Genomic DNA, 20,188 nt, shown 5'->3' on the forward strand with positions numbered 1-20,188 from the left:
TTCATTATTCATCCGGATATAGGTCAGTGGTCTCGAAAAACCGACTGTTTTTTTTCTCTATGGCATCGCACCTGATGTAAGATCATCTTCGTCGCCACGTCTGCGTCTTGCTTCCTTCGATCGAAATAGTATCTTAAGAACTGGTTAGGTGTACCATCGTTCGACTGGTCGAACTTGTTCAAATCCTGTGCTCATAGTGTTTCCGATTGTACACGTGTATGTGTGTACCTGTACCTACTTGTAATTTCACATACCCTTCGGATGTTCCTGGACATGGTCAACGTGTGTAATTAGAAGTTGCGAAATTTCGGTAGTACGGTTTTTTTTTTAACATACAAGTACCTACCTAGATATAGGTATGCCTGTCTATCGCATACACGTGTTTGTGTCATTAATAAAACTGTACGTACTTACGAGTTTAATTTAAAGCCAACTTGTTGTTGGCAGAGATAGCTAGACCTACTGATTTATGTATCATTTTCCCGAGCCTTCGAGTGTATCGAATTTAAAGGTCAATGTTGAAAGATACAGGCGTTTTTTTATACTCGTATACGTCCTAGGTAGCTATCGTATTTCTGAAGTGATAAATCGCCAGTCTCTTTGGTCTGGAAATTCGTAAAGACTATCTGTGTCTTGGATTGCAGTAGGTGTGAAATTGACGGTTCTATTTTGACCTAATACGTTCGTTCGAATTGCGTATAAATGACGTCAATAAAGCTTAAAAGCGTCGTAAATGCGAAATAGCTCCGATTGTGGTGCTATTAAAAACTGTTCTAACGTACGTAGATAATGTATTTCATTTCGTTCTCATTGTTTCGACGTGCTATTCGATAAGTATACTTACTTAACTTACCGATAGTTAACATTTTCCTGCAAAAAGACCGAATTTTAATTGTTTAATAATAGATCTCAAATGTATCCAGACCTGTATTTTTTTTAAGAGCACAATTTAATCCAACAGAGAATTCCCATCGAAAAATATTTTTGAATCGAAAAAAATTTGTTTCAAGTGTCAATGAACCGTTGAAATAGCAAAGAACTTTCCAGAAGGTGGTTGGACTCGGAAAAAATTGAGGCAGAATTGAAATCAGCGATATCGAAAACCTTGGTGAAGATATCCGCGAACGATACTTTGAGTTTATGCATCCCCCCTCTCATTTTCTTCTTTCGATCATTTGCAAATGGCGGGGAGAGGGAGGAGGTCTGAAAAATAATTTTTCTAACGTACCAATCGAATCGTTGAACAGTTCAGTGGCCACTAATTCACATTTCTTTAGCTGAACTAGAAAAAATTACCTATTCAAAAAGCGGCGTTGCCATATTTATTTGGCAAAGTACTCGTTTTCCAATTGCAATCGTTTTTAAACTTGTAAATTTGGCAACGTCGCGTCGCATTTTTACGGGGAAATTTTCCACTTTTAACTATCGAGTTTGAAATATTTATCATCTCATTAGAGTCTTTCAGAGTTCATTTTATTCTGAATAGCATAATGTTCAAAACTAGCACACTTTTGAGAAATTGGCAACGTCGCATTTTCAATAAATTTTAAAATGGTGATAATTTGAATGTGAGTTTTCTTTCTTGAAGTAATTATAATAATTTGTTGAAATCTTTACAGTGAGTTTAGAGCAGAATTAAGCAGAATCTTAAGATTCCAGTAGCATTGCATTCCTTCAACATCTAATTTGGCAACATGGCTAAAGAAACAAAATATTTGTTGAAAATGAATGTTGATTCCTATCATGGTTTCTCTCTGTTTGATGCTCCTTTCAGTTGAAAATATTATATGTTGTATTTTGCATGATTGCAATGGTATTTCGTTGTTGCAAAGTGTTTTTTGAACTGGCAACGTTGCAAGCAGTTACCAAATAACTTGCCTCTTTCTTGAATTTTAGGTATGAAAGTGAAAGATTACTCAAAATATTTTACCTAATTGGTACATAATTTAATTTTTTGCAGTTCTATCGATTCTTCGTTGATTTGGCAACGCCACATAAATTATCTAAATTAAAGTAGAATAAAAATTCAAAGCTCAACAAACAACATGGCTTGTCCATGCGCTGATTAATTGTCTATAATGCTGATAGTGCCCAAAATTGATCAAAAGATCAGTTGCAACGCTGTCACATTAAAAAAGATATATGGCAACGTCGCAACTGAAATGTCTGAGGAGTCTGGAAAGAGGTTCTAGGCTATAGCGTTATTTCAGGCACTGGTAGGTACTCTCAATGTTGTACATTTGAGGTCGCGGTTTTTGATTTTCTGACCAATGCATTGTTGCCACATTTTGTGGTTGCAGTGTTGCCATATTTTTGGAAGTGTTATTGCTCCTGTATTATTTTTGTTGTCGAGAACTGGGAGATTATCTCAGACATTGTGATTATTCTGTCTTATATAATAACGCCATCGCAGTTCTTCTCGGGCTTCTAGCATTTTATTTGCCACGTTGCCATGTATACTTTTAGATTTGGCAACGTTCCAACCGATATGCTGATCAATTTTAGGCTTCATAAGTAATTACGTCACATTTTGGGCATGAGCAAGCAATATTTAATTGATGGACTCCGAATGAGTGTTAGGCCTTTATTCAGTTTAGATCATTCATACGACGACGGCGACGTTGCCAAATCAATTGGAAAAACTTATGACACTGTGAGTTGCATTATTTTTTTATCTAGTATCGAATTTTGAATAAGAAGTAATGAGATAATTTTACTACACATATGTTTCTATTTTTCTTGGACTTATTACTTACTTACCTATTATTATATTAAACAACATTTTGAGGTATTGACACGTTGCCAAATATGACGAACTCGTTTCAGTAATTGAATATTTTGATTTGTATCGCAGTAAATAGGTACGTTTTTAGAAAGAACGGCGGCATTCAACGAAAGTATTTTTCTATCACGAGGACCAAATGGGACTGGGAGTTTGAATGCGTTCGAATTTTGTATTATCTCAATAAATGAGAGCATACGTGCAATTTGATGATTCTATTATTTATTTAAAAGGTGACTTGTCGCTTCTTAATGGGGTTCCAGGCTTACATATGCATATTGTAGTCTGTCATTATCAATTTCCATCTGTTCTCCAAGCTCAAATTACGAATACGAGCATACGAGTAGGTATATTACACCTTGGATGCGAAAACCAAGCTACAATGTGAACTGCTCAGCGAACTTTATTATAAAATATTGGAAGTAGGACGTCGTCGCTTCTTCAGAGCCATTTAAACAAGCCCATAAGTAGTGTATACTAGGTATATTATCATCGAACCCGGTTAACAGGTGAGAAGAGACTAGACTGACTATTTGAGAGAGACAATAAACGAGTCTAGCCGCCGTATTGGATCACATATGCTTCGGTACATACGAAGAAAAATACGTACTCGTAGTAAGGTTTTGTTCACGCTTTATACAAGATTGCCTAGTTCTATATGCGCTAAATAGCCGTGAAAAAACGATTTAAAATGGCCGACGTTGATACACATTCTGCATTAAGAACGATAGTTCGATGATTTTCTCTAAGATTCTTATAATATGTATCTTCGACAATGAGAAAAGAACCAAAAAATCGTGTGAAGTAGGAAGATGAGTTGGCGTATTTTTTTTTTTCCATACGTGTGAGTTACTGGGCTCAGTATACTTGGATTTTTTGCTAGTGAAGGAGGGGGTGACTGAGAAGAGGAAGACTTCGAAATAGAGTTATTCGTAGAAATAGTGTATTGTGCAATGTTACAGAATGATGAGAGACTACAACGATGACCAGTATAGACTACTGTGGAGATGGACTATTGTCCACATCGACCAAGTCATCTGTTGTACGTTATAGTTTGTAATGCGTAATCTAGATCATATTACCATCTACTCCACCCAAAAATTACCTGACCACAGACCCGAGACCGAAAAACAAACAAAAAAAAGTCCACAAGAATCAGATACCAGTTTACGTACGAATTACCTACTCCGAAACCTAAGCTCAAATTTCCCCACGCCTAGTCATATATGCACATCATTTTTACCTACTGGATATCCTACCCAACCTGTTGCTAAATGATGACCTTGAGTATGAGCGAATTATGTATGTACCTATCCAAGTCTCCACAGTTCGTCGGAAATATCCGGTTTCCTGGCTCTGGAAGTGCTACATGCGATGCAAAATGAAAAAAAAAGCGTTAATTTTTGTATTCGAATAAGCACGTTGGATATAGGAAACGAAGCTGTCTAGTGTTTAAGTGTCTACTACTTGTCTTGTCTACGAGTATGTAGTGTTGGTATACTTTATTCGTTATTTATATTAAACGGAGGTGTTTCTTTTTTTATTGTTGTTGCAGGTGTAAAATGTCGCCTCCTTTGCCAGTTACGGAAGACACGCCACCGGATATGTTGGCCGGTGCGATGGATTTACACGTTGTGCTTCCAAATGGTCAAGATATGAAAATGAGCGTCGAACGAAGGTAAATATTACATAGCTACTAAGTACCTACTTATTACTATCTACAGTATGAGCTGAAACTTGAGATTGAACTGCTTGTCTATTTTTCGTCACAAGAACATGATTTATGTTTTTGAAAAATTAATTATTCTGGGTGAAAATTTAGGTACGGACTTTTGAAAAAATTTCTGAAATTTTTACCCTATCTGCAGTTAGATGTAGAGAAGAGAATAAAGTGGTCAATTTTGAAGTTTGATTGGGAAAAATGAAAAATAGCTACATTTTGTAAAAAAATTAGTACAAATAAAGCAAAGCAGAGAACCTTATAGGACAAGCAAGACATGTAATGAACATTGAACACCCAGCACTCACCCAGGGTACTTTAGTTTCTTCAAGTTTATCCCCGCTCTCCCTCCCGATAGGTAATTTTCGGGCAAACCTATGCAGGTGAGAAGGGTATTTTATCACAAGTTGAAGATATCAAATTTTGAATTCTCATAAATAATGTTCCTTTGAGGTACCTATGCCTTGATTGGGGGGAGGGGTTGACTTTGAAGAGTATGAGGGGTCCGAGTCATTTATTGCAAAATTTGACAACTTTGGATTTTTTTTTGAAGTTTAAAAAAATAAACTTTTCAACTCGTCACCTCGAATTTGCAAATTCACCTACCCCAAGTGATTCAGAATTTCGACCTTCTGACAAGTTAAAATTCGTCAGATAAAAGTCAGTTTTGCTGCAAGTCAGGATTGTCAGATGATTGGGGAAAAATCCGTTTAATGCCTAAAATTTTGAATATCAAAAATTATTCGAAACATATTTTGCTTTTTTTTTTTTTGTTAGAAACCAATGGAAAATTCCAGTATTTGGGTAAAAGTCGTCGACCATTAAAGTGCAAAAAACGCGAAAAAAATTGAACATTGGCATCTTAAACACGTTTAAACTCTAAAAAAAAAATGAAAAATACAACACCATGGGGTTTTAAACAAAAGCAAAAAAAAACATCTGAAGAATTTGTTTAAAAAACTATCAATGTCAATATTTACAAAAAATTTTCATCACTATTTTCAAAAGAAAATGTGACAAGAAAAACAATAATAAAACCGTTTTTTGGAAAATCACATTTTCGTCATTTTTTTTTAAATTTCAAAAGTAGTTATACTTACGCATTTTAACTGGACTTGTTTAAAAAACCGCCATATTTAAGATTTTTACAAGGGAAATGGAAGAAAAAAATTGAGAAAAACGATTTTTTTGTTTTACATTCTCTGAACGTTGAACTTTGATGAACAATCTGTTGTCTTAAAATGAAATTTCCATTTCCTCTCCAAATTTATTTGATCGTGTCACTATGGTCTCTTATACAATTTGATGTTTTTGATTTATTGGTGGTTTTTTAAACGAACCCCTCATTTTATTCCAAGTTGAACTTTGAGATTTGGGCTGATGTGGTATTAGAATTTCCAATAGGTATTTTAAATGACTAGATCTAGGATTTTCATGCAGAAATATGTAAGTATGATGAAAATATGCAATATTTTATGCAATTTTCTCACTCAAAATATGCAAAAATTTCAGTTTGAGTGACGTGACATACCCCTGAAATAGTATATGTATTACATGACAGGAGCGGAAAGTATGCGATCAACGAGTGCGAAGTTTAAGGAGCGAGGCGAAGCCGAGTGACTTAAATCGCACAAGTTAATCGCGTTACTGTCCAATCCTGTCGCGTATACTATTTTAATTTCATAGGAGAGGAAAATAAATGCTGAAATTTAAAAAAATGGCTGATTTCAAATTTGTAAACATGTGCGGAAAACAGATCTGTTTTCCGCACATGTTTCGATGGATGCGTTAAAGACGTATTTTCCAAACACAAAACTGTCTAGGAAACTACTCATTTTCCGATCATATGAAATTAAAAGATTTTCCAAGCTGAAAAAAGGAAAAACTGTCAATTTTAAACAAGATGAACGCAGTGATCAAGAAAATACACCTCTTTTTAAAAAATTGGCAAAACAAGTCATTTTCATTTCATAATTATAAATTCATCACAAAATTCATAAAATCGAGAACCAAAAAAAAAAAAAAAAAAAAAAATAGGAAATTCAGCTAAAAAAATTAGCAATTATTCAACTAAAAGAATTTCATGCAATTATTAGATATAAACCCTACCGGCCACAAATCTCTAATAGACAGAATATTTATGTCTGCAACAGCTTTTCAGCTATTCAGCCATTCCGCTATTCATTAGCTGTCTTTCAGATATTTGGAAAAGTTGTTAAAATATTCTGTTGAATGGAATATCAAGCAACGTCTAATAGTTAGCTATAAGCCCATATTTACAATATCTATTAGAAAAAAATTATATATAGCTAAAATATATTGTCACCAGATATTAAATAACTAAACAAAAATTTATAGCTACTAGATGTCTAATAGATGTCAGAATTCACTCAGTTACTACCAAAACTTGAACAATAACTTTAGTATTGCTCCAGTTGTCATGATAGAAGGGAGAGTGTGCATCGGAAATAAGTATTCTTGTTATTTTATGCTTGAAAATGGCCGCAATTGCAATAAATTACAATTAATTGAGTTCTTAAATTACATTTAAAGTTGATATTTCTTCAATTTAGCTTTTTGATAAGAAAATATGTATCGTAAAACGTGTTTATTTATGTTAAATGTAAAGAAAACTCAAAGTGTTCAAAAAGTGACAAACTCCGAGTGATTCAGGTTCAATTTGAGAAGAATTCGCGGAAAATAATGGAAAAATTGAGTCAGCAGCATGTTTATCTTACGTAGTAAGTAGGTTTATAACTGACATGAAATTATGAAACCTCATGATTATAGGTAGAAATAGTTTATGAAATATATGATAATATGTAAGTATAGATCTGTATAGTACCTACCTAACCATGAACTTCTTATTTTCATGTTAATTATATTAATATGTACCAACTTACTGATAAAGTGAATATGCTGCTGACACCATTTTGCTATTATTTCCGCAAATTCTTCTCCAATTATACCTGAATAATGTAAAACTTTGCCACTTATTATAATACATGTAGATGTAGATATTACCTATTACTTTTTGAACACTTTGAGTTTTCTTTAAATTTACTCAAATAAACAAGTTGCAGATTGTTAAAAGCACTTTCATTTTGCAGGGCGAATTTCAGTCGTTTTAATAGCTGAGAAGCATCCAATAGATATCTGTAAAACATTATGGCTACAAGGCATTGGAGGATAGATATCTATTCTTTAGCGCATTGCAGCCATAATGCTTTACAGATATCTATTAGCCTTGTATTTACCATGTAATACTACATAAAAGGTACTTTCCAGTTATTAAAACAAGGTAATTTCAGCTATTCCAGTTATCCATTAGCTGTATCTTTGGCTGAAAAGAATATCTAATAGATGTCTATTAGACGTTTGTGGCCGGTAGGGAAATGCATTCTGCCCCTCGCTTTGCACCATTCTACCATTCTCACTGCTGAATTATATGCAATTAAATCTGCAATAACATATTCCCTCGATTTTTCATTAAATAAAGTTACAGTTTTTATTACTGACTCACTATCAGCTCTTTTATCAATAAAAAACTATAGATCAAAATATTCACATCCTATATCACTTGAAATTATTGAACTCCTGCAACTCTTCCAAAACAGCACACCCATACTTTGCTGGATACCTTCACACACCCAGATTCATGGTAATGAGTTGGCTGATAAAATAGCTAAGCAAGCACACCTGCACCTCCCCCTTTCCAACATTCCAATCCCTCTATCAGACCTAAAGCTCCATTCAAAAACTTTAATGCATGAAGTGTTTCAATCTTCATGGTCTCTAATCCCAAGCTCAAATAAACTAAAAAGAATAAAAAACACTACACCTTTATGGAAAACTTCTGAACAACTTCAGCGTAGATCTGAGGTTCTTCTCACCAGACTCAGAACTGGTCACTCTCTTCTTACTCACCAATTCATATTCCTCAAACAGCCTCCCCCATCATGCCCAGAATGCAACATCCCCTTAAACATTGCTCATCTACTAATAATAGACTGTCCTTCCTACCAAAATGAACGCTCCAGACTTCTAAATTCCAACAAACTTCAAGTCCTCCTTTCTGATGACACCACTCACATAGACAATGTCATCAAATTTCTTCACTCTACTAAATTAGATAAAAAAATTTAAAATTTAAAACTTAAAAACCCAAGTAGCCCATTTATTTTATATTGATCGTAACTTTATTTCTAGATATGTATATACCCTAATCATAAGTTTGTCTTAATATAGATCCCCTAGCCTAAGTTGCTGTAAATGGCTCTTAATAAATAAATAAATAAATAAAGATTTCCCTCTAAAAAAAACGCTGCCTATTTTCAACTAACGTATTTTAGCAGTGATGTGATTTTTTGAACAAAAAAGTCTTAAAAATGTCAATTTTTGCAGAATTTTTATAAAATAGGTATGCAAAAAAATTACCAGAAAATGCTCAAATATGCAGGTTTTTTCTTTAAAGTATGATAAAATACCTATGCAATTTTAGTCTGAAATAATATGCAAAATGATCTTGGGCTCATTCGTCAGGAAATTTCATGATTCGTGGACATCTTATCAAATATGCACTTTTTCTAGTCTATAAAAAAATATGCAAAGCATAAAAATCCCAGCTCTATAAATGACTAAAATACATGAAACTATAATTCATTGTGTGATCGGGGGAGGGGGGATAGTGTGAAACTAATTTTTAGATTTTCATCTCGAAATTTGTTCTTTTTGTAAAAAATAAAACTACGTAAGTACTTCTACTTATTAATGAAATATTTCCGCCATTTTCAAAAATTCGCCAAAATTCAAAAAATCTCTTTCAGCTGCTCAAAATTTGATTCTATGGTCTGGCTGATATGTTCTTTCAATGAGCCAAATTTCAGCTCAATCAGAGTTGACTGGTTATAAAAATTATACCTTGTTAGAATCTCGTACTCTACTATACCTTCTTACCTGCTAGTTAGGCAACTGGCAAGTTATAAACGTGTATTGTACGTCTACGTATATTTAAACATTTAATTCGTACGATGGCTCGAATTTAGGCACCTATTCTATGTTACGTCAGTGTCACCTCGTTACTAAATGAAGTAATGAACTAATTAGCAACGATGGACATGATATTACATAATCACAAAAGTGTTATTATTTTTGCAACGCCAACTTTATTCTAATTTAAGTGCCATCTAATAACAAGATTTGAAATTAAAGGTCAAAGAGGATACTCGAGTCTCGAGGATTATTATGAAAAAATCTTACCGAGTTGTCATTTTGTCATACTTAAGTACTTATTCCCATTTGGCTATTCCAATAAGCTCAATACCCATAGTAATAACGACGACTCGTTGAAAGAGACGTGCATGCAACCAGGAAACGAACGAAGCATATCGAAAAGAATCCGTTACATATGGGTCAAGTTCAAGTTTATTGATGATTGAAGAGAAGGAAAAAACAGGTTGCTGGACGCGATGTGCTATTCATCTGCATATAAGTTCATTCGATGTTCATATAATGGCAATTGGCTAATGAAAGCTTATGGGATACGTGCACAAGCAGGTATTCACGTTTAGAATTAGATGTCGAGACTGAATGAACGCAATAATTATCGTCATTATGAGATGCAACGGAGTACATATACCTACCTACGGTATGTACTTACCAATCGTTAATGTTGTGTCTTTCTTTCATTCTGCATTTATCGAAACATAGATAGCTTTAAACATTAAGCGTGCGTTTAACTCGCTGAAATATGATTTATCGAGTACGAAACGCCAAGAAGTGGAGTAATTATTGATTTCTCTCTCTCTTTTTCCTTCGTAATATCTGCTCTAACCTATCGATCATCGTAGAGTAGCACGTTCGTGGCTGTGAACGATTATAATATTCGTTCGATTCAAATATAGGTATCTTATCTCAGAAGATACTGATTAAGTGAATTTTTTTTCGTCTTGGATGTTTCACGTTTAATTAATATAACATGTGCAGATGGGCTCACGTGCATATGAGGTAGATACATTTTAAGAGCCAATATTATCGTGCACGAATGTGCCAATCTTTAAAACCAGGTTTTTGGTCGAGAGATAAGACGTTTACAAGTATGATTGAAATTTTTTTACACGACTGACTCTGAGAGACCGTCTAGTATAGTGAAGATACACTTATGTGTGGTGTTGTGAGATAGAAGTGAAAACCCTGACTGTTTATGGTGCGAATTCGGTTCATGATATTCTTGATCAGTGAAGTAAGTAAGTATTAATTGAAATTTAATTTTCTTTAAGAGATTTTTAGGTGGCCCTATGTATTTTGGCAAGTTTTTTTTCCAAATTAGGCATAGTTCATTACTAAAAATTTGAGCATTGAACTTGGCGAATTTTGGTACAAAAATACGAATTCGTTGCAATGCTGAATTTTAGTCGAGGTTGTTAAAAAGTCTGTAAGCTAAGGCTATTACCGATTTGAACTCAAATGGAGAAATGGAATGGCGAAGAGAGAGGAAGTAGAGAAAATTCCATTCAAAATTTCAATCACTCGTCTCCGTCAGCCTTGATTTAGATCATTCTACTACATAATTTTCTCCATCAACGTCTCAAGTTCCCAAAAACCGCAAAAGAATCACTTAACCTACACCCACTTTGTACATCTAATAAATGACGACCTTGCATAAGAAAAATACCTACTTTTAAGAATTCGGTAGGTATTCCGGTATGATTCTGGCACACAGTAGGAATTTCCGCAGTTTTCGAGTACCTGCGAATAAAAATCCAAGCAGCAGGTATATTATGCCAGGTGCTCGACTATCTTATGTTTTTAACATGAAAAGATTATACTATACGAATACGATTGTAGGTACACAGATCGAGGACAAAAATATTCTTTCACAGTTTCCTCTCTTTCTCTCTCCTTGGTAATTAGTTTGTTGGAAACAGTGGCGATGGCGCTGACGGTGGCATCGAGATAATAATTTTTTTAATGGACGAAGCATTAAATTACGTAATTTTTAATTTTCGTCGGCGAAACATTCGTATTAAATGGTACGGTTGGCTTTGTTGTTGCTGCATTTTTTATCACCGTGGTTTAATTATTATAAGCGTATTATTTTCAATTTTCATAATGTGTATCGCGCCGAGCTCAAGTGGCATTGGCAGAGGAGAAGATGGAAAAGAGGGGAGGAGAGGTCTCGCGATACAGATTACCTGAATTTTCCATAGTTATACCCGACGTGATGCGACGATAATCGTTAATATCGTTATCGTTTCGTGGCAAAATAATGATAAAAATTAAAGAACCATAGCCTATGTCACAGCTACTCTTTACAGAGCAATGGAAATCCGCAATACATGTACTTAATATATTATGCCTATCTACTCGTAATGCCTCAGATACCTAATCGTGTTTTATTGAAGGTTAATATCGTATTAGAATTTATGGTGTAATCGGTCATTACGAAAAATTACGTTTAAATTACACACGTATGATGCATTTTTGTTGCAGTACACCGATGATGGATTTGTTGGTTCAGGTCACAACGGCTAATAAAATCTCACCTGGTGGACACGTAATTCAGGCTATTGGCGATCGTGGTGTTTTACCTTATAAACCTAGCACGCCTATAGGTGAGTTGAATTTTCCATTACTTCATTACGGAATTTTTCCCCCTAATACTAATTTAAGGAAGCACAATGTTATTCAAACGTTCGGCTACATTGATTTTTAAATTATTACTTTCTTGTTTTTTTTTCAATTGCGAATGTAGTTTTTTTTGGAGGAATAAATTTGGAGAAAAAACATTAAATTTCAGGAAGCAAATCCAATTGGTCATATTTTGTCTTGAATGATTCTTTATCGTTCGAATCGTTCACGAACGACTTTCAAAGATACTTGAACTTTTCAGATTTGAGATTTATTTTCAGTAACTGGAGGAATAGATTTGGAGCAGAAACATTAAATTTCAGGATGCGAATCAAATTGATCATATATTTTGTCTTGAATGATTCTTTATCGTTCAAATCGTTCACGAACGACTTTTAAAGAAACTTGAATTTTTCAGATTTGAGATTTATTTTCAATAGCCCATTCATTCAAACTTTATTCAGAATGAAATGAATTCGGTTGTTTACGAATCATCAATTTTATTTTGAGCGAATCGTTCGCGAACTACTTCATCAAAAAGTTTCTGGAATTTTGTCTACAGTCAGTTTTTTAATTCTTGTATTATTTATGTTTTTCAAATTTACTTCTGAGGAACTTATTTACTGATGAAATCACGTATTAATTGAGCTGAATTGTTTCGTTCGCGAATGATTCGATCGAAAAATGACCGAAGTTCGTGAATGATTTGCTCGACTTGTTGTGAAATATTCTTGAGATCATTGTGGAATGAGGAATCGCTGTTGAAGTGTTGAAAATTATGAAATCGTTCGCGAATGATTCTTTCAGACTGTAATTATCGTTCGCGAACGATGATTCATGCCACAGGAATAGTTCATCACTCGCGAACGACTTCACGATCCATTAAGTAATGTTGGTCGATATTTTTAATGGGTTATGATATCATGTATTTGTTAAGCTGAATTTTTTCGTTCGCGAATGATTCGATCAAAAAATGTCCGAAGTTCGTGAACGATTTGCTCGACTAGATTCGAAATATTCTTGAAGTCATTGTGAAATCACTGCTGAAAAATTTCGAGATCGTTCGCGAACGATTCTTTCAGATTGTAATTATCGTTCGCGAACGATTATTTATGCCAAAGAGATCGTTCATCATTCGCGAACGACTTCACGATTCATTAAGTAATGCTGGTCGTTATTTCAAAGGGTTATGATTATGAAATAACGTATTCGTTGAGCTGAATTGTTTCGTTCGCGAATGATTCGATCGAAAAATGACCAAAAAAGAAGTTCGTGAACGATTTGCTCGAGTAGATGTGAAATATTCTTGAGATCATTGTGGAATTGCTGTTGAAAAATTTCGTAATCGTTCGCAAATGATTCTTTCGGAATGTAATTATTGTTCGCGAACGATGATTCTTGCCACAGGAATCGTTTGTAATAATGACCTCTATTCGCTGTAATGAGCAATATTTCGCAGAGTTAGCAAAATTGTAAATCATTATGACACATTGCTTCGTTCGTGAATGATTCGATTTCAAAAATGACCTGAAATTTACAATTTCAATTGACTGGGTAAGGAAAAATGGAAAATTGGTAAAATTGGGGCGAAAATACTGCAGGGCATTTTGAACATTTTCGTTCGCTGATTTGCACAAAATTTGAAAGTCGTTCGCGAACGATAATTCATATCTCAAAAATTGTTCTCAAAATGGTTTGGAACAGTGACAATCAATCAACATATTTTCCACTCCAAATTGTAGAAAACTTATTTCGTTCACGAATGATTCATGTAGCAAATCAATATTGCAATGAGTCATACTTTGTAATTATTTCGTTCGCGAATGATTCGATCACAAAAATTGCCGCAGTTTGCCAACGATTTATCGACTAGGTAGTAAAAATTTTCTAAAAAATCGAGACGAAAACATTATAGAACAATTTCATGATTTTCGTTCGCGAATGATTCGGTCAAAATTCAAAACTCGTTCGCGAACGATGATTCATATCTTGAAAATCGCTCACAAAGTGGTCTGGATCCGTGAAAATGAGTCAATATTATATTCTCTCAATTCATGCTAAATTATAATCATTTCGTTCGCGAATGATTCGCACAAAATTCAAAATTCGTTCGCGAACGATGATTCATATCTTGAAAATCGTTCACAAAGTGGTCTGGATCCGTGATAATGAGTCAATATTTTCTTAATTTATGCTAAATTATAATCATTTCGTTCGCGAATGATTCATGTAGCAAATCAACATTGCAATGAGTCATACTTTGTAATTATTTCGTTCGCGAATGATTCGATCACAAAAATTTCCAGGGTTTGCCAACGATCTATCGACTTGGTAGTGAAAATGTTCTTAAAAATAGAGGCCAAAACAATGTAGGACAATTTCAAAATTTTCGTTCGCGAATGATTTGCTCAAAGTTCAAAACTCGTTCGCGAACGATGATTCATATCTTGAAAATAGCTCACAAAGTGGCCTGGATCCGTGAAATTGAGTCAATATTTTCTGAATTTATGCTAAATTGTCACCATTTCGTTCGCGAATGATTCGATTACAAAAATTACCGAGGTTTGCCAACGATTTATCGACTAGGCAGTAAAAATTTTCTAAAAAATAGAGGCCAAAACATTGTAGGACAATTTCAAAATTTTCGTTCGCGAATGATTCGCTCAAAGTTCAAAACTCGTTCGCGAACGATGATTCATATCTTGAAAATCGTTCACAAAGTGGTCTGGATCTGTGAAAATGAGTCAATATTTTCTGAATTTATGCTAAATTATCACCATTTCATTCGCGAATGATTCGATTATAAAAATTAACGGGGTTTGCCAACGATTTATCGACTAGGCAGTAAACATTTTCTAAAAAATAGAGGCCAAAATATTGTAGGACAATTTCAAAATTTTCGTTCGCGAATGATTTGCTCAAAATTCAAAACTCGTTCGCGAACGATGATTCATGTCTTGAAAATCGCTCACAAAGTGGTCTGGATCCATAAAAATGAGTCAATATTTTCTGAATTTATGCTAAATTAATAAATTATAATCATTTCGTTCGCGAATGATTCATGTGGCAAATCGTTAAATATTTTCAACTCGCGATTTGCAATCTAAATTCTGTAATAAAAATAAGCGTGTAAAAATCGTGAAGAAAAAAAACTTCCCATATTATCGAATAATCGTTTTGTTGCCGGAGTATTTTTTTCTAGTACATATGATTACGACGTATTCGAATTTTATAGCTGGTATAATTCGATTCAATTGGATTAACATCTAGTAAACTTGAGTTTTTAGAGTACCTATATGCTTTTAAGAATTTTTATCGCGCATACTCATGTAATTTATTTATGTAGATATATAGGTACTTGGTACCTACTTATACATTATCGAATCTCTCACCTCTCACCTCATACACTATGTTGTTTTAGGAGCATTGGATACGTGGACGATACACATCGTACCTAAAAAGAAAGCCGGAATGATTTTAAAGAAACCGTTCACGAAGCCGATACCCAACACACCATTCGAACAAACATTTCGATTACAAGTAAAAATCATTCGCTCGCTGCCTTTGGCACTTTTTAGTACCTAACGGCTCGAATACCATTTAATATTTCGTCATCATTGTCTTAAAATTCTGAGTATTCTAACGCTCGTGTCTGGTTGTTTGTTTTTTTCCGCAGGTAAATTTACCGCGAAATCAACTTTACGTTAGTCGAGTCAGTTATCGAACTCGTTTAGAAGATGTTCTCAACGAGGTGTGCAAAGAGAAGAATCTAGACCAATCAAAATATTGTTTCACTCATCCAGGTAAGAAGATCGTAGGTATACCAGTATACCTACCTAACCCATAGTGTGTATGGTAATTTAGCAATTTTTTTCTCTCTCCTTCGTCAAATCAGTGCGCGAAGTAAACAAGCTGGACGTTTTGTCGCGGTTTCGTGTCTAATTTTCACCCGAATCGATTAGCATTAATTTTTCTCGTTCGAATATTTGCGCACGTGTACTTAACGATGCTTGTTTTCTACCAGTGAAAATTTTCTTTGAAATTTTTTCCAACGTATTTGAAAACTCGAAAGGGAAAAAATCACTCCTCAGTGTTGTGTTCGATGATATCTAATTTCGCTGATAAATCACTCGTCGTCGTCGTCGTCGATACCTCTTGACGAGCTTATCCGGCCATTCGTTTTTTCGATATATTTGCGATGCAGTAATCGCTGCTTATCCGCGACGTAATACGCGTATGTATTTTTATTATTCAATTTGTCGAACTCGAGTCTATATACTATTACGAAGCTCCACCTGTTAATATACCTCGTTATCTAAAGAACGTCGACGTAGAGCTGATTTAATTGTACCACTGAAGAGCGAAATTTAACCCATTAGCCTATTCTAAGCTCGACTAACTTGAGTCAATCATTTCTCGTGTATTAATTCGGTATGTGTACGATTTTTTTTGTACGTTAACGCAGATAATCTCGAAGAAGAATTGGATTTGAAGAAAACATTTCTGGATCATAAAGTACAACAGTTGACGCTGATTTCGAAGAATAATCGACCGGTTGGCTTATCCAGTTCTGATGTGATCGCGTTGAAACGTTACGACAGCCGGAATCAACATGTAAATAATAAATATTACGCTAGTCATTCGGTAAGTACGTCTATAGAGAGTTGTTTTATTAAGTTTTAGGTACCTACCTAGTGATACGTGGTGTCGGTTTGGGGAATTTTTCACTCGTGTTTACTACTTTGTGATTTGAATAATTACGAATTTATGCTAATTTGGGACCTTTTTCTTTTTCGGTACGTATCATTTGCGGTGTGTTTGGCGATTGTAGTACGACGGTAGTGTCAGTAGCGGAAGCATGGAAGGTAGAAGTCTGAGTCCGGTTCGATCAGATGAGTCGTCCAGTTCACCTACCATACCAAAAACTAACTCTATTTTGAATAGACCGTTTCGTAAGAGAAGACCGGCTCCGAAACCTCCCGCTTCACAAGTGAGTATTTTTGCATTGTTTTTATGATCATGGAAGGAAAACCTGAATTGAGTGAAAATTAGGATCAGGAATGATTCGATTGCCTACAAAAATAGTTGTTTTGAAAAATTAAGGATTCAGATGCTAATGACGACTTAATCTACCCATTAAACAACCCTTTCACGAACGATGTGGTACCATTGTTTGTAGCTGAATTCCGAAAATAAGTATTTCGAATTAATTGTTGATCTAGAACGATGAATCGTTCGCGAACGAAAAAACAAGAATTGTTTCCTAAAAGGAGTCATTTTGAAAGGCATGCCTATTTGTAGGCAATGATATTTTTTGAGTGAATCAATCACGACCGAAGATTCATTTAACAGGTGGATTAATTTGAAAATCCGAATTGGAATTTCGATCACTTTTCAAAATTGTGACGCTTTTTCCTCTAACACAAAATTTTATTTTATTCCAAAAAAAATTTCAAAGTTAGAATACTGTAATAAATAATTTTTTTAATTTTCAAAAATTTCAAAAAAATTCAAATTTTCATCAATTATTATTTTTTTAAAAAAAATTGAAATTCCAAAATACTTACAATTTGATCAAAATTGAAAACCCTTTACCTCCAGTTTCATCAAATCTTTCGAGTTCTTTTTTAGGTTTCTTGTTCTCAGCTTCGCCTCCTCTGAACTTATTATAATGTACTTCTCAGCTACGAGCATCATCATTTCTTCCCCTCTGCTTCACTCAGAAAAAAAATGCCCTGATTCTCCTTAATCTTCAGAGTGTTTTGGACGTCTCAATGGCTGACACGATTGAAATCAAATTGATTTGAATCATCTCGTGATTCAAGCTTTGAAACTGTGATTTGTGAATCGTGATTATTAAGTTTTTTCGTCCAAAACAGGGCAATTTAAATCATAAAGAAAAAAAATACATTTTTCAAAATGCTGGAAAAGAAATTTCAAGCGAATCGTTCGCGAACGAAAAAATTTAGGGATCTCTTGTAGCTGCTGGCTACTTATTTACTTCGATACCTCATCCAAATGCAGACGTTTCGCTGTTTCAGTGAACGATGAATCGTTTTCGAACGAATCATTCGCGAACGACAATTCATTTTTCACAAGGGTCGTTCTCCAATAAGTATTTTTTTTCTTCAAAATTTTAGTAGACTTTTAATTCAGAGAAAAATCAGTTTTTGAAGCAGCTACATCAGGAATGAATCGTTCGCGAATCACGAACGATAACTAGAAATTGTTTGTGCTTACTGCTTAGTGATTCTGGTTTATAAAATCATTTTTCAATTCAAAATAAGTAGCTATAGGAAACGAGGAGGGTGGGAATCTGAGTGAATTATTTGTTATGATTCGTAAACAAATTGACTCAAATTAAGGGGTTTTTGACTCCTTGAAAAGAATTGTTTTGCCCCATCACATATAATGTACTGTCTGTAAAGTGCAAACCGATGTTTTTCACTCAATTTTTCTTTTCCATTGGAATAGTTTTTGGTCTCAAACTCTCGAGTAAGTACTTCATTTTTTCCAAAATTCACATCTATCGTTCGCGAATGATTCATTTGAAAAAAATAAATTTTAAAAAATTTTATTTTAACTCATTTACCTAATAAATTTAGAAATATCTTTCAAAAATAGACCAAGACCGAAATGAATGATTGAAAGTACCTTATGCTTCGAAATGATGAATCCAATTTTTCAAATCGTTCGCGAACGAAAATATTCGGCGTTTTGGAACGAATCCTTTGTAACTATCACCAAGCGAAACAGTTTCGATACCAGATTCAAAGACAAAAGTTTGAGCGAACGGTGAATCATTTCAGAACGAATCGTTCGCGAACGTTGACTCATTTTTTTACATCAAGTAATCGTTCTCGAATGTTTCCTTTTTTTTTCTTCTTCAAAGTTTATTCGTCTTGGAATTTGAAATAAGAAGAGTTTTATTTAAAGGAGCTATACAGGCATATCGAAAGAATCGTTCGAGAACGATGATATTTTTTGTCATGCTTTTGAGGATTTTCAGCACATTGGAAGAACTGTTTTGCCCTACCACTCGCACAACTTGTAGACAAATGTGTTTTTTTCTAATTTTTTCCTGTCAAATTTTGAACTTTCCCCAACATTTTGGTTCTTTTTCTAAAAAATGTTCTGCACATTTCTTAAATTTTAACCCCTTCCCCTCTCGATTTCTTTTCTTTTTTTAAAAGCAGAAAAATGATAAAAAAATTTCGTCTTGAGTAAGTTTTGTTTTGACCCGACTAATTTCGACTTACCCCCCCCCTCTTCCCCTCCCCTCCCTCCCTCTCTCTCGTCCTTCCCTCCTTCCTTCCCAGATGGAAATTGAAACGTTTGAATTTTTTTAAACGAATCTCCTGCTTATTTTATTCTCTTCAAAATTCTGCAATTTTTTTTTTAATATTTTTAATTTTTTTTAGTGGAAAAATGATTTAAAAGACTATTTTGAGTGGATTTTGACTTTATCGACCCCTCCCTCCCTCCCTCCCTCGACAAATTGAAAACTGAGTCATTTGAAAACATTTTATTATGAAAGTTCTGTAGCTTATAGAAGGAATGAAAAATAGAAATCTCGAGTCGTTCATTTCCCAAACTTACATCCATCGTTCGCGAATGATTTATTTGAAAATATTACTTTTCAAAATTTTCATTGCCTATAAATTATGAGTATTTCACCCGAAAAATGACTTCCGAAAATGATCCGAAAACGAACTGAATTTTTGAAAAAAGGTTTAAAATTGACAAAATAACATGGATCGTATTTCGATGCTTTCGCTTGATTAGATACTTTTATTCGATTTTTTTTTCAATATTACCTCCCAATTATTCTGAAAAGTGCAAACGAACAAAAAAAGAACAATTTTCTACTCTAATTTCACCTAAGAATAAAAATTTAACAAAACGCGTTATTTTTATTTCGAAGTTGTCAAAGTATACCTAATAAATTATTAGCCTCAAAAAGGTACAATGTACGAACGAATCTGTGTAGGTATAACCTTGTCCTTGTCTGGCGTGAATATTTACTCTTTCAAAATATCTATGTGTACCTGTTGAGA

General features: G+C 34.1%; 1 protein-coding gene across 7 annotated transcripts in view; it reads left to right on the plus strand.

Annotated features, from left to right (window-relative positions):
* LOC135847116 (mucin-5AC-like) overlaps positions 1 to 20,188 on the plus strand; it is a 321,695-nt gene that overhangs the window by 292,808 nt on the left and 8,699 nt on the right. For 4 of the 7 annotated variants that reach the window (XM_065366534.1, XM_065366536.1, XM_065366537.1 and 1 more), the window contains 6 exons: positions 4,338 to 4,460; positions 11,994 to 12,115; positions 15,553 to 15,671; positions 15,808 to 15,934; positions 16,597 to 16,775; positions 16,963 to 17,121. In XM_065366534.1, coding sequence (XP_065222606.1) covers positions 4,338 to 4,460; positions 11,994 to 12,115; positions 15,553 to 15,671; positions 15,808 to 15,934; positions 16,597 to 16,775; positions 16,963 to 17,121 — 829 coding nt within the window. Of the gene's footprint in view, positions 1 to 4,337; positions 4,461 to 10,621; positions 10,748 to 11,993; positions 12,116 to 15,552; positions 15,672 to 15,807; positions 15,935 to 16,052; positions 16,366 to 16,596; positions 16,776 to 16,962; positions 17,122 to 20,188 lie in introns of those variants that run through there. The other 3 variants (XM_065366539.1, XM_065366538.1, XM_065366540.1) reach the window with 3 other exon arrangements.

The sequence above is a fragment of the Planococcus citri genome, chromosome 5, assembly GCF_950023065.1.
Source record: "Planococcus citri chromosome 5, ihPlaCitr1.1, whole genome shotgun sequence".
Taxonomy (NCBI): domain Eukaryota; kingdom Metazoa; phylum Arthropoda; class Insecta; order Hemiptera; family Pseudococcidae; genus Planococcus; species Planococcus citri.